General features: G+C 40.8%; 1 protein-coding gene across 1 annotated transcript; it reads left to right on the forward strand.

Moving 5' to 3' along the window:
* LOC105394420 (septin-2) lies at positions 1-13344 on the forward strand. Its single transcript, XM_038120417.2, has 9 exons — positions 1-91; positions 454-571; positions 1050-1192; positions 1573-1759; positions 4965-5083; positions 9152-9344; positions 9745-9908; positions 12523-12660; positions 13153-13344. Exons 1-9 carry the CDS (start codon positions 62-64, stop codon positions 13318-13320), a joined length of 1260 nt encoding a protein of 419 aa, XP_037976345.1. The 5' UTR covers positions 1-61; the 3' UTR covers positions 13321-13344.
* Positions 13345-13862: the final 518 nt, after the last annotated feature.

Here is a 13862-nt window from a genome sequence, read left to right on the forward strand (position 1 = left end):
TAGCACAAAAGCGATCAGCCAATGGAATTCATGGAATTTTGATTCAGTATTATTGATAAACATGGCCGCGATGGACGTCGAACCTCCAAAAGTGAGCTGATTTTTATAAAATTAAGCTTAAATTGTGTTTATTCCTATTTATATAGCGTCTCTAAACTCATCTTTAGATGCAAAGTGTGTTATGTAAATTTTACATACCTCGTTATGCAGTAAATTCAGTGAAAACATACAGGGCGTTGCTCTCTCTATAAAAAGGATTTCAGTTCAGTTTTTTTTATAAAACTACATCAGTTAAATCCCAACGGTAGCTTTAAACCTGTAACAAAACAAATGTTTAACCCAGATCTACTAAAAGAAATAATAAAAAAACATGAAATACCAAACGCTAGCGGCATCATTCTTTGAAAGAAAGTGAGCATCGGAATCGGAAGTGATGGCCTGATTTCTTTTTAGGTGGAGACCAATCTTCGTACGCTGAAGCTGTCGGGGCACGTCGGCTTCGACAGCCTCCCGGACCAGCTCGTCAACAAGAGCGTGCAAAATGGGTTCGTCTTCAACATCCTCTGTATCGGTGAGTCACGGTTCAGTTAAAGTCGTTTATTTACTCAGCCAGTGTGTGAGTAATCAAAGCGAGCCCACACTATCAGTGTCGAAATGCATCGAGTTGTGGGTTGAACTGTTTCCTAATTGCCTAGTTATCGGCGTAATTGAACATGTATTTAAGGAAAGTGAACAATTGTGATGGATGATAGTCTTGCAACGAAACAGACATAATAACTAGAATGGAACAATGTTTTATTTCACACCACATAATGATGTTTGACTACTATTCTACCCTTATCAACTAAACAATTCAATATGCATAACATTTATTCTTACCATGATGGTGACAAACACTTGAGCTTGTCAAGGGTTTGTTACAAATGAATTGTCCAAGGAACTGGTGATAAGTCATGTTATCAAGGCTCCTTTTGTGCACTCTAGATATACAGAGTATACAACTTTGTGAAGATAATTCCTTCTAACATATTAATTTCCTTATCATCCAGGTGAGACGGGGCTGGGCAAGTCCACGCTCATGGACTCGCTGTTCAACACCAACTTCGAGTCGGTGCCGAGCCCGCACAACCTGCCCACTGTCAAGCTGAAGGCTCACACCTATGAGCTGCATGAGAGCAATGTTCGACTGAAGGTAATTCTATTCTCTGTAGCTTTTGTTAGGAATTCCACTCTATGAAGTAACTTTTGTGTTATGTCCTGTTGTGGCATGCAAGAAAGACAAATAAAGGCAGACACATTTATTTTAATAAAGAGTTTATTGACTTGTGAATGTGTTGGGGCTTCCATTCTATTGTCATTTATTAATGCTGTAAATTTTATACACCTCTCCCTCTTGCTCATGACAACTGTAGTTCTCAGCTATTCTCCAAAGGGGCCAAGGCATTATATGCCAGATGTATTTCAGACACACAGTTAATCACACAGATAATCACTTGGCGAGGCATATTATCATGCTCCACTTACTTACCATAAAAACTCCTTTCACGCGCTAACTAACGTTTCTGTCCTCAGCTGACGATCTGCGACACGATCGGCTACGGCGACCAGGTGAACAAGGAGGACAGCTTCAAGACGGTGGTGGACTACATCGACGCGCAGTTCGAGGCCTACCTGCAGGAGGAGCTCAAGATCAAGCGCGCCATCCAGCAGTACCATGATAGCAGGCTCCATGTGTGCCTGTACTTTATATGTCCTACTGGTAAGTGTGTTGGTCTTCTTTGGATGAGGACTTATTGTTGCCGGGCGGTGTTCCATATATTTTTCAGGGTCATGTCAAAAACCGCACTTCAGCAATGGGGCATCGCCCTCAGCCGTTGCGTATTTACGTATAAAAATTGCGACATGATATTGCAATTAGTAGCTACTGAGCCGTAGTGAATGATTCTGGCCAGGCACTGTCCTTTTCACTCATGTTTCTGCCATGGTCTAAAAGAAACAAGTCAGTAATAGCTATCAAATAGAAAATTTATACAGGTAAATTGGTCAAGTTATGTAGATCGAATTCTAATGATGGGTTCACTAAAAGCCGTTTTGCTTTTGTGGTGCAAAGGACCACTTCGTATATAAGTTGGGTCTTGGACTAACACTTGAGAGTATCAAAGTCAGAAAGTACTAATAAGTCTTTGTAGCAGTGGTACTGAGAAAACGTTTAAACAATAAAGAGTAACACATACCTCGTTCTCAGATTACGCAAGTTTCTATTGTGATTGTGATGGAGCTAAATGCCTAGCCTACTTATTATTCACTTCTTTCAAAACGATATTTAGACAAAGTGGCTTTGATTTTATTTAGGTACTAGTCTTCTAATAACTCATCAACAATAAGCTTGTGTTTAGTATGTCCAATACTACGCGTTGCTTGGTAATAATTATCAATAGTATTTTATCATAATGAAATAAACCTAAACCAGTCCACAAATACCAGGCCCTCATAAGTAAAAGTAAGTAAGTTCACAATACAGTTAGTCGACTCTCTAGACGCAAACATATAGCACGTGAGTCCCACAGGTCACCGGGACACGCGCCGACTGAATACTAACAACAGTAATGAACTGCGGCAACAAACCAGGCAGATTCAAGGACAGGAGAAATCTAGTGATTTAAATATTGTTTTGGACATTATGGGCTATGTGGCTTACTTTGTTATCTGTAGTAAACATAATTATTTTATGTCCCAGTTACAATGTACGTGGAAAACGCATTTGCTAGGGCTCATATTCCTAATAAGGCCCTGCTATTTACCATTGTTCTCAATCTGAGCCCTTTTGCCAGCTCATGCGTCCTAGGACCTTCGGTTTATTTTCGTTGGTGAAAACAATATTGAACTTAAAGGTATTATTTTATTTTAGGAACTCCACAATCATAATTGGGCCATTATTTTATTTTGGGTACAATTGGACATACTTTTACAGATATTTTTTTCAAAAATAAACTTCTTATTAATTAACCTTTCAATATTTATTTATGTTAATTAACATTTATATTATTCATTAAATAAATTTGCAGCGATGTTTTCTTGCTATTTCTTAAAGTTATTGACGTTTAATCGAGGAACGATGAGAAAAAAATACTACTGCATTACTTTCATTCAAAATTATGTTTTATTGTTAGGAACATATATTTTGGTTCGTAAACATATACCAGATAAAAAGTAAGAAAAAAAACATTAATCTAACAGTTTAAATTACAAAATATTCTCAGTTTTGTTATTCATTCTATAATAAAGTTTCCCACTGCGTTACCAATCAATAAGTTTTAATGCAATACTTTTCGAAAAAAGGACAAAATAATCATAATTTTTTGCTCAAAGTTTTAGAAATAGCTCAAAATAAGGTGAATTATAATTATTATATTTAGTTTAACATTCTTTCTAATATAGAGTAGCTAAAATGTTTGTGAATACTCTCAGGAAACGAGGGACAAATAGATAACGCTGTGGTTAATTGGTAACACAGTGGTATCTCAATCACAATCTTTATACTTTCTTCAATTAAAACTAATCATAATGTGAAAAAAACTATCAAACTAAAATTAACAGAACTCTTTGTTTAATATCAAACATTAAAATCGCTGAAAATATAACAACTTAATACTAAGAAATATTTCTCATTTTTTTTGCCTATAAAGCCGTTGTTTTTCAGCCGCTGTTTACGCCATTGAGTCTGAAATGTTATACTGTAACAATATAATATGCTCAAATGTTATATTTGTACCATAAATTGAGTAACAGATACCTGAAAACTATAAGAAAAACCCCTGAGTTACTATAGCTACAACTGCGTTACTGAAAAAGTAACGAAGTGTAGCGGTAACGCAGTTGTAAAACAATAACCTATTTGAAGTTAGTACTTAAATGAATACACATACATGGGATATCAAAATGCCCTAATAATTGTTACTAATTATTACATATATTGCATGAAATAAAATAATAAATATCTATAAAACTCACCGTATGTCGCCGGTAACTCAGTGGCGTCACAATAAATACACGCGCTTCTCTCCAGGACTCTCATCCAAAAGACTTGGTCATTTTATCCGTCCCGCTCTCCTTCCTGCACTCCGATACAAATACACAGCCATTCAAATGATCTTAGGTGTAAGAAAGTGAAAAAAAGTTTATTTATGATTGAATTTCCTAGGGTAACCTAGTGTAGGTGTATTTTTGCTTAGGCTTGGGGACTCGGCCAGGAATATTAATTGTCCCATAATATGTTCATATAAAATCATGACTATTACCGTGAAGTAAAGTTTAAATAATGACATATTCGTTATAATATTAAAAAAAATTGTTTCCATTATATTTTTTTACACACGTTGTGCTTGTTTCATATGACTCGCTCCGAGGGACAGACAATTTTTGTATGAAAAACAATTGCGTTACCAAAAACAACAACAGAGTTACCGTAATTTGTAAATAAATAAAGTATTTTACATAAATTCATTATATTTTCTGTGACCGGTGTCTTATTTAATTGCTACAGACGGTAGCTATATTCCTGAATTTCATTATTTAATTTTTAAAAAATGTTTCTTTGTAGGGGACCGATAATGGTCCCTAAAATAAAATAATGGCCCAATTATGTTTTGATCTTTTTTTTTTCTTTTTTGCACACCCGTACTTTTTGATCCTCGTACCTCCTGCAGGTTGACTGGCAGAAAATGCTTTTAGCATTAAGTCCACCTAGTTGTACATTATTACGATTGTAAATTGTGCAATAAAGTATAAATAAATAAATAAAGTTTACTCAGTTACATGTGATATTTAACCACGATTCTATGCAGTTTCACTGATGTAAGCTCATGATGGAGGCAATTTAGAGTATTTAGACAAAAAGAAGTGGAAAAGGGCGATACACGTAAACACGTTTTGCACATATTGACTACATTGGTGTTGTTCCGCAGGTCACGGGCTGAAGTCCATCGACCTGGTGTGCATGAAGAAGCTGGACACGAAGGTCAACATCATCCCCATCATCGCCAAGGCCGACACCATCAGCAAGACGGAGCTGCAGAAGTTCAAGGTATTACAACTTTATTTGGCTTTTCTGGCGAGTTTAGCTTGGGCTTTATCCTAACTAATATTATAAATGCGAAAGTAACTGTGTCTGTCTGTCTGTCTGTCTGTCTGTCTGTCTGTCTGTCTGTTACTCTTTCACGCCAAAACTACTGAACGGATTTGAATGAAATTTGGTATACACACGGTCTAGATCATGGGAAAGAACATAGGCTACTTTTTATCCCGGAATTCCCACGGGAAAACTTTTTAAGGCGACGCGAAGCGCGCGGGAACAGCTAGTTAATTATAAATGTGTGTGTGCAAATAAAGAATATTCTATCTATTAACACATGTACAAGTCCGAGTCTACTGGACATATGTAATATATATATGCAAATGTATATTTGTGATAGGCTACTTTTATCCCGCAATTTCCATCGAAAAATCAAAGCCCAAGCAAATTATGTAAATAATAAATATGTCGGATGCGGAGGTGGAGCAGGTGCACGTTCCTGGGGTGGCTGGGTGTCAGGATTGTCCGACATCGTGTTTCGTAGGCGTAGGAATGGCGATTTTAAGAAAAGTCACTTTAAATAATCACTTCGTTTAATTATCGCACAGTTACACAACACAATAACACTTAGCAATCACACAGCAAGCCAAAACACAGAAAGGGTAACGTAATGTCACTAAGTAAGAGAAACGCGGGACAGTTTCTAGGCGTGTGCGCAGAACGACGGTCAAGTACAGACTGACTCGACTCTACGTTGTCCCCCACCATCTAGACTCCGTCGAGCGCCACTAGAGGCGCTGGCGTTCCCATTGTCACTTGTTTCGCAGAGACTCCGCTAGGTGGCGCGACAGTTGACGTCCGTTTCCGACACGGCCATCCTGCTGGCACACGCCCTCGTGTGTCATTCTGTGAAAGAAACATTTTCTGAGAGTAAACCAGCTCGGCCAATCTTCCTGACATTTAAAAAAAACAAACTAAAAGTCTCTCTCTGTCCTCTGTCATCTCTCATCTTTCATGAGAACTCATAAGTCAGAATCAAACTTTATTCAATCAAAACAGTATCAGCACTAACACAAATTTACACACAGACACAACTAGTACACGTCAAATCTTATGTACCTAGGTAATCATCTTCAGTTTGCCATGTACCAATCACAAACAAAAATATCATCACAATGAGTTATTCTGATACACCATTCGACTTCATTCGAGTAATCACCTATCACCACGGTTAATCCAAACCGAACTCAAAGACGCACCTCCACCTCATGTGGATTGCACGCGTGTATCACACGCTACGGTCACACAAGACCACGGTTAATCCAAACCGAACTCAAAGACGCACCTCCACCTCATGTGGATTGCACGCGTGTATCACACGCTACGGTCACACAAGACCACGGTTAATCCAAACCGAACTCAAAGACGCACCTCCACCTCATGTGGATTGCACGCGTGTATCACACGCTACGGTCACACAAGACCACGACTACAACCAGAGCCTTACACGAGCACGAGCTCTACATCCACTCTCTCTCTTACCTCGGTTCAGCTACTGGTTAAGTCGAATTAATACGGTCGATAGTAACCACTCGAATCCACCCAAACTCAATCTTCATCATTCTCTACATAGTCTACATCATCGTCAATACTGATTGGTACATCGCTCGCTGGCATCTTTCTTAACCTATCGTGGGCATATTTGTAAGTTCGTTTTGAATTTAAAGCCTTTAGTCGATAACGATCACCATCTAAGACCTCGATTACTTTAAAAGGACCTTTAAATTTTGCATCTAGTTTAGTTTGATTTCGCTCTTCATTTTCTAGCAAAACAAAATCACCAATCTCAAAATTCACTACTTTGGCCTTAGTTCTATCAAAACGAGTCTTATCGTAGTCAGCTCTCCTCTGAATATTCTCTGACGCAGTTTCGCGAACGCTTTCAATATCGACTTCGTTATCAACCTCACTACACATCAACGACAACGGTCTTGCGACTTTACCGATAAGTAACTCCAATGGTGAAGCCTTTGTAACGCGGTTCAGGAACAATTAATTGTAAGTTGTATTTCACCTAGCTAGAGCATCTTGCCATGATTTGTTGCCACTGGTCGCTACTGCAATCAAAATCGATGCGGCGTTTGTCTGCCAACGCTGCGACACGGCCATCATGTCATCTCACACGTCCTCGTGTGAGTTATCTGGAAAGAAAGAAAAACAACCGCAGTAACTGAATTTTACTCGGCCAGTCTTGACCTAGTCAGGGAAGAAAGCAGTGGGCTGATGAACTCTGCATTCATCACACTGATGAACTATGAAGCTTTAACTTGAACAGTATCAGACAAAACAAATCAATACTCGAAAGCTAATCCACTATCTTTAACTCTGTATACTAAAGAAAAACACGGATCAGGATCTGATTACCAATGGTCCTTGCTCACTTGTCCGGCAACCTTCATCCGGTTACCCAAGTACTCATCACGAATGCACACCTCCATCCGGTGTCATTCCAGTGCCTCCATCCGGCACTCACTAACACTTCCATCCAGTGTTAGTCTGCTACTACCACTTCCATCCACTGGCATTAAACAATTGAGCAAGACACACCACAGAAACACACAATTCAATCGATTGCTTCATCATTACTTAGCATAAAAAAGATCATGATTAAAAAATAGGGAATCAACTTTCGGAGATTTACCTAATGAGGTCATGGACGCATGTTCATAACCCTACTTAACTTAAGCTCAGGATTTTGATCAACCTCCATGTGATAACCTTTTTTTTTTTTTTTTTAAAGTCAACAGGTCTGGCAACCCGACAGATTAACAGTTCCAGGACTCGAACCTCGAAAATAATTCCACAGTACCGGTCACACTAACCTCATCCACGTAATGAAACATATAGCCTCTAAACTTTGAAACTACAGGCATAGTTTAAACGAAAACAGCTCACCAGATTAATGCAACATCCCAGCAGGCGCGCTCACTACGCATAGATCGATCCTCTTCTCCTTGGCTGCACCGGGTCCACTCGCTCCTCCACAGGCAGCATCCTGGTCCAGTCATCTGCAACACTTTGGGCAGCTGGATGCGTAGTGTCCCTGGCTCTGGTAGTGGAAGCAAGTGACCGCAGACTTCACTTTCAGAGCACGACTCAAGGCCACCATAAGCCGTGCGCCTTGCAGATTCTCGTCGTTAACGCACAGGTCCGCAGTCGACATCCAACAACGTGCGTCGACATCGGATTTACTGGGATTGAAATCGGGTAACCTCAGCTCGGTCGACGAGACGACGGTGTCTTCATAGCTCGAACAAGCGTCAGGAAATTCCGATTCTGTTGTTCTAGAAGCTTCTGCCATTTTTGGTCGTTCGTGTCGTGGTGTGAAGCACGTGGGGTGGCGTCTTCTGATCCCACTTCTGATGTCGGAAGCGGAGGTGGAGCAGGCACGTACCTGGGGTGGCTGGGTGTCAGGATTGTCCGACATCGTGTTTCGTAGGCGTAGGAATGGCGATTTTAAGAAAAGTCACTTTAAATAATCACTTCGTTTAATTATCGCACAGTTACACAACACAATAACACTTAGCAATCACACAGCAAGCCAAAACACAGAAAGGGTAACGTAATGTCACTAAGTAAGAGAAACGCGGGACAGTTTCTAGGCGTGTGCGCAGAACGACGGTCAAGTACAGACTGACTCGACTCTACGTTGTCCCCCACCATCTAGACTCCGTCGAGCGCCACTAGAGGCGCTGGCGTTCCCATTGTCACTTGTTTCGCAGAGACTCCGCTAGGTGGCGCGACAGTTGACGTCCGTTTCCGACAAATATATACTTTTATTCTCAATCACCCAAAGACTGGCATCCCCTTCAGCATTATTGGTCGGCTTACCTTAGCTGTTCACTAGTACTGATTTAGGTTTTACTTCTGGACAACATGTCAAGAAATATCAGGAATCAAATCTGGGGCATTCGGCGGCGTATCTTTAGTCAATGTACTATTTGATTTCACCGTTCATTCGTATATGAGTACAAACATAATTTTCGATATTCCTAATATATTTCCAATTTTACATTCCAGTCTAAGATCATCTCGGAGCTGTCAGCCAACGGAGTGTCCATCTACCAGTTCCCAGAGGACGACGAGTCCGTCTCCGAGCTGAACGGATCCATGAACTCACACATCCCCTTCGCAGTCGTGGGCAGTACGGACTTCGTGAAGATTGGCAGCAAGAATGTACGGGCTAGGCAGTATCCTTGGGGAACTGTGCAAGGTAAGATAATAATATGTAATTCTATTAATGTTAAGGTAACTGCTTTGGTATTGGAACCGGTTCCATAAATAAAAGTAATTTTATGGAACTGGTTCTAAACTACAGTTCCAAAGACAGCAGAAGCGGAGCTGCTACCAGGAGCACATGACCGTCGCAGAGTTTCCATAGCGTGGGCCTGCGCTTCCAGTGTGTTCAATGCAGCAACAGCCCTCAAGTAGGACAGTGGACTTGTTCATTATAAGGACCCGTAAAAACGGTTACGCCCAAAATCCTATTTGTCAGTCCACCTAAGTGTTGAGCATATCTGTTATTTGCACATGTTACAGAAGAGTTTCTCTTAATTCTAACCTATTTTACTTACTTACTCTTGTTTTACTACAATTTTTTCCCCCAATTCCAGTGGAGAACGAGTCCCACTGCGACTTCGTGAAGCTCCGCGAGATGCTGATCCGCACCAACATGGAGGACATGCGGGAGAAGACGCACGCGCGCCACTACGAGCTGTACCGGCGGCGGCGCCTGCAGCAGATGGGCTTCAGCGACGTGGACGCCGACAACAAGCCCGTGAGTCCAAGCAGAGAGTCTGTTGTTGTACCGACGTGGCATGAAGAGCTGTGTTTTCCTGTTACCACCATACCATTATCAGCCAAATGTGTAATACAACGGACACTTTAGGGTGCCTCGTACAGGGCCTCTACACTGTTATTAGTAATCTTACGGAATTCTGACAGTTATCAATTTTAGACAAATCAGAGATCACAAACCTTTTTGGGCTGGGCATTTTTTCAATACGAGTCTGGACATCTGAGACTATAATATATTGTTTTTAGTCCCTGTATCCATTTTATTAAGTGCGGCGCTCCAAATTAAAAGAAGATTTACCTACGGTGAGAAATAATTACCGTACCTACCTAAATATATTACAAACAGTGAAAAATACAATTAAAGATAATCTCAATTATCTTATATAATTATCGCTGTCGTAGAAAATATATCTAAAAACAACTAGTAATTATTTTTGAAACGGTAGCCGCGCCGATGTCAGGGCGATGTTGCGTTCGTATTTGAATAGAGGTAAAAAAAAGAGATGTCGTCTATAAAATTGTATTGTGTGCACTGACTGGCTTGCGTGACGTCACAGCAAACTGTGAGTCTAAAATGTGCGGTGGTGGTACCAAATTAGCGATACAGGTGAAATTGTGTCAGCGACTCATCGCTGGGAGTAAGACAGCAGAACACGTTTACCCCATCGGTCATCGGTTCTTCGACAGATGTGACCAGCCCATTGCCACTTAAGCTTACTAACTCGGTGAGCTATGTCGGTGACTTTAGTTCTCTGTCAGATTACTTCGTTCCGGATGCGATCTTTCAAGCATAGCTCCAAGCATAGCTCTTTCCATAGCTCGCTGAGTGACCTTCAGTTTGTGAACCAGTCCCACAGTAAGTGTCCACGTTTTAGCCCCATAGGTCATAACCGGTAGGACACACTGATCAAAGACTTTCGTCTTGAGACTTTGTGGTATGGGCGACGAGAAGACTTGACGAAGTTTGCCAAATGCTGCCCAGCCCAATTGTATTCTTCTATTGACCTCTGATTGGAAGTTGTTTCTACCCAGCTGCAGAGTCTGTCCAATCCAGTGGCGTGCTTTTGGAGGGAATACGTCCAGCAGTGAACTGCTATAGGTATGACGATGGATGGATGATGATGGATTTGTTTATTAAAATCTCTACCTAATCATCACTATTATCATCATCATCATCAGTATCTTCATCATCAGCATCGCTGACTTTAATTATTAGAGATTCTGTAACTCTGTCGATAAAATCGTCGAGAGTGCACATCTTATCTTCCTCTTTTATTGTGTGGCTGATGCATGCTTGCCATTTCTCAGGAGTAACATTTTTTATACCTTCTAGTAGTAGTTTTTTAACTTCCGCCATTTTGTAGGTTGTGTTGTGTCTTGCGACATGCCCCTTCACTTGAGCCCACACCAATTTTTGAAATTGATTAAAAAGGTTTATTATCCCTGAATTTAGTAGAAAGTGATGCCATGCTAAAGAATAAAATAAAGCAATTAAAATTAATTCGATACATGGGTCGTGAGTCGTGATCCTACTTCATATTATAAATGCGAAAGTTTGTAAGTGTATATGTGTATGTATGTATGTATGTATGTGTGTATGTTTGTTATTTCTTCACGTCAAAACGGCTGAACCGATTTTAATGAAATTTGGAATGAAGTTAGCTGACACCCTGGATTAACACATATGTTACTTTTTATCGCGGAATTCCCACGGGAAAACTTATGAAGGCGAAGCGAAGCTCGCGGGAACAGCTATTATATTGAAATATTTGTTATTTTTGTATTAGTTTACTTGAGCAAGTAAATATTTAGATTTATCTTTTTGTATAAAAATATTAAGAAAAAATTATTGCCCAGAAATGGATCGCAATTTTTCATTTTTTCGGTAAAGAACTTTTTTAGTAGCATCACTTATAAAATGTCAGAATTCTTTCCAATTAAAAATCAGAGAGTAGTACGGGTTTTGCAAATTAGGAAAACGAAAAAAAAATAGGTTCTCTTCCGTCACTTACATACTTATCTGTCAAAAGTTTCATGATAGTTTTCGCTAGAGGCGCCACTTTGTATGCGAGAAAACGTAAACAAAGTGGCGTTTATATTTTTCGACAAACTATCTAGACCTACAGTAGGCTTTGACAGTTTGTGAAAACTACAGTACGACAAACTTATCTATTCCGGTGAGGACGAACTAAATTGATCCATATATCATTATTACTTACTAATATATTATATATTGATATAGATTAGGTGGGTTTATTAAAACCGCAAGAGCGAATTACTACTACAGGCAAACGTAAAATCTTATAGAATGAAGAAATATTCGACATTTACGTGAGATCTCACCGGAACAGATAAGTTTGTGGCACTATATGTAATTTTACGTTATCTCGTATAGGAAGTGGCGCCTCTGGCGGCAACTATCGCGAAACTTTTGACACATAACGTATTAGATGACGGATGGAAACGTTTTTCTTGGTGTGAACTTTTTTTCGTTTTTATAGACTTTAAAACCTTTCGCACTGAAACCTAGGGTACATACCAACATGGTACTTACTACTTCCTACTATATTTACCATTCATATTTCCGTCCACAGGTGTCCTTCCAACAGACGTTCGAGGCTAAACGCGCGACGCACGTGGCCGAGCTACAGGCGAAGGAGGACGAGATGAGACAGATGTTCGTGCAGAGAGTCAAGGAGAAGGAGGCTGAGCTGAAGGACGCCGAGAAAGAGGTGAGCTCCTGCGATTCCTAGTCTCCTAGTACTTACTCAATACAGGTATCGTTTCAATAGAAGTTACATCTCAAGGGAGCCGAGTTAGAGGTAAGCTCCAGTGTTTACTAGTCTCCTAGTACTTACTACAGGTATTATTTCAATAGAAGTTCGAGATCAAGTTAGCTGTGTAAGAGGAACCTCCTCTGTGTCTTTGTGGTTCTAGTACTTAGTGTAATGTACCAAGGAGGACGAGATGAGACAGATGTTCGCGCAGAGAGTGAAGGAGAAGGAAGCTGAGCTCAAGGACGCCGAGAAAGAGGTGAGCTCCTGCGGTTCCTAGTCTCCTAGTAGTACTTTCTAATTACAGTTATCGTTTCAATACATGCTCAAGCTCAAGGGAGCTGTGTAAGAGAAACCTCCTCTCTGTCTTTGTGTTCCTAGTGAATATCGGGGATTTTTAACGTTGTTTAGGTTATTTTTCTCCCCCACTAATCACAAACCCCCCCACAGCTGCACGCGAAGTTCGACAAGCTCAAGAAGGAGCACACGGAGGAAAAGAAGCGTCTTGAGGAACTGCGTAAGAAGCTTGAAGACGACACGCTGGAGCTGAACCGGCGCAAGCAGCAGGCCGCGCAGCCGCACCACACGCTCACGCTGGGCAAGAGCAAGAAGAAGTAGGGGGGGGGACGTTAGGCAAGAGCAAAAGAAGAAGTAGGGGGGAGGGGGGGAAACGCTAGGCAAGAGCAAGAAGTAAGGGAGGGGGGAAATGTGGGGTGAGCACAGACGTACATTATACTAGACACCACAAATGCACACATTTCTATGAAAACCACGCGTGCCGATTTTTGAACAGCTTGACGGAACTAAATGTAGGTCGCGCAGTACGTACACTTGGGGAATCTAGTATAATATACGTCTGTGGGGGGCTGCCCAGTTGGTAAACTGTTCGACTGTTATTAGGCGCGTAAGGATAAAGGCCCATTGGTGCGTTACGTCGCGTCGACACAAAGAAATAGGTCATAAAAAATATACCTATGGCTGCGTCGACGCAACGCAGCGCACTAGTGGGGCCTCGCCCTAACGCTGCAAATTGCGTAGACTGAGAGCAATATTTGCAAGTGATTACTCGGTATACTAAACCGATACTCAGTCAGCAGCGAACCGTTTGCCTACTGGATTTGGAGCGTAAGTAGAATGTCTTTACTATTCTAGGCATATCG

The sequence above is a fragment of the Plutella xylostella genome, chromosome 14 (assembly GCF_932276165.1).
Source record: "Plutella xylostella chromosome 14, ilPluXylo3.1, whole genome shotgun sequence".
Classification (NCBI taxonomy): Eukaryota; Metazoa; Arthropoda; class Insecta; order Lepidoptera; family Plutellidae; genus Plutella; species Plutella xylostella.

Bases quoted from the DNA above. Each gene is read 5' to 3' on its own strand.
- LOC105394420 (XM_038120417.2), top strand. From the start codon at position 62: ATGGCCGCGATGGACGTCGAACCTCCAAAA. The intron at 92-453 runs GTGAGCTGATTT...ATTTCTTTTTAG, and splicing joins TGGACGTCGAACCTCCAAAA to GTGGAGACCAATCTTCGTAC. The intron at 12,661-13,152 runs GTGAGCTCCTGC...ACCCCCCCACAG, and splicing joins TGAAGGACGCCGAGAAAGAG to CTGCACGCGAAGTTCGACAA.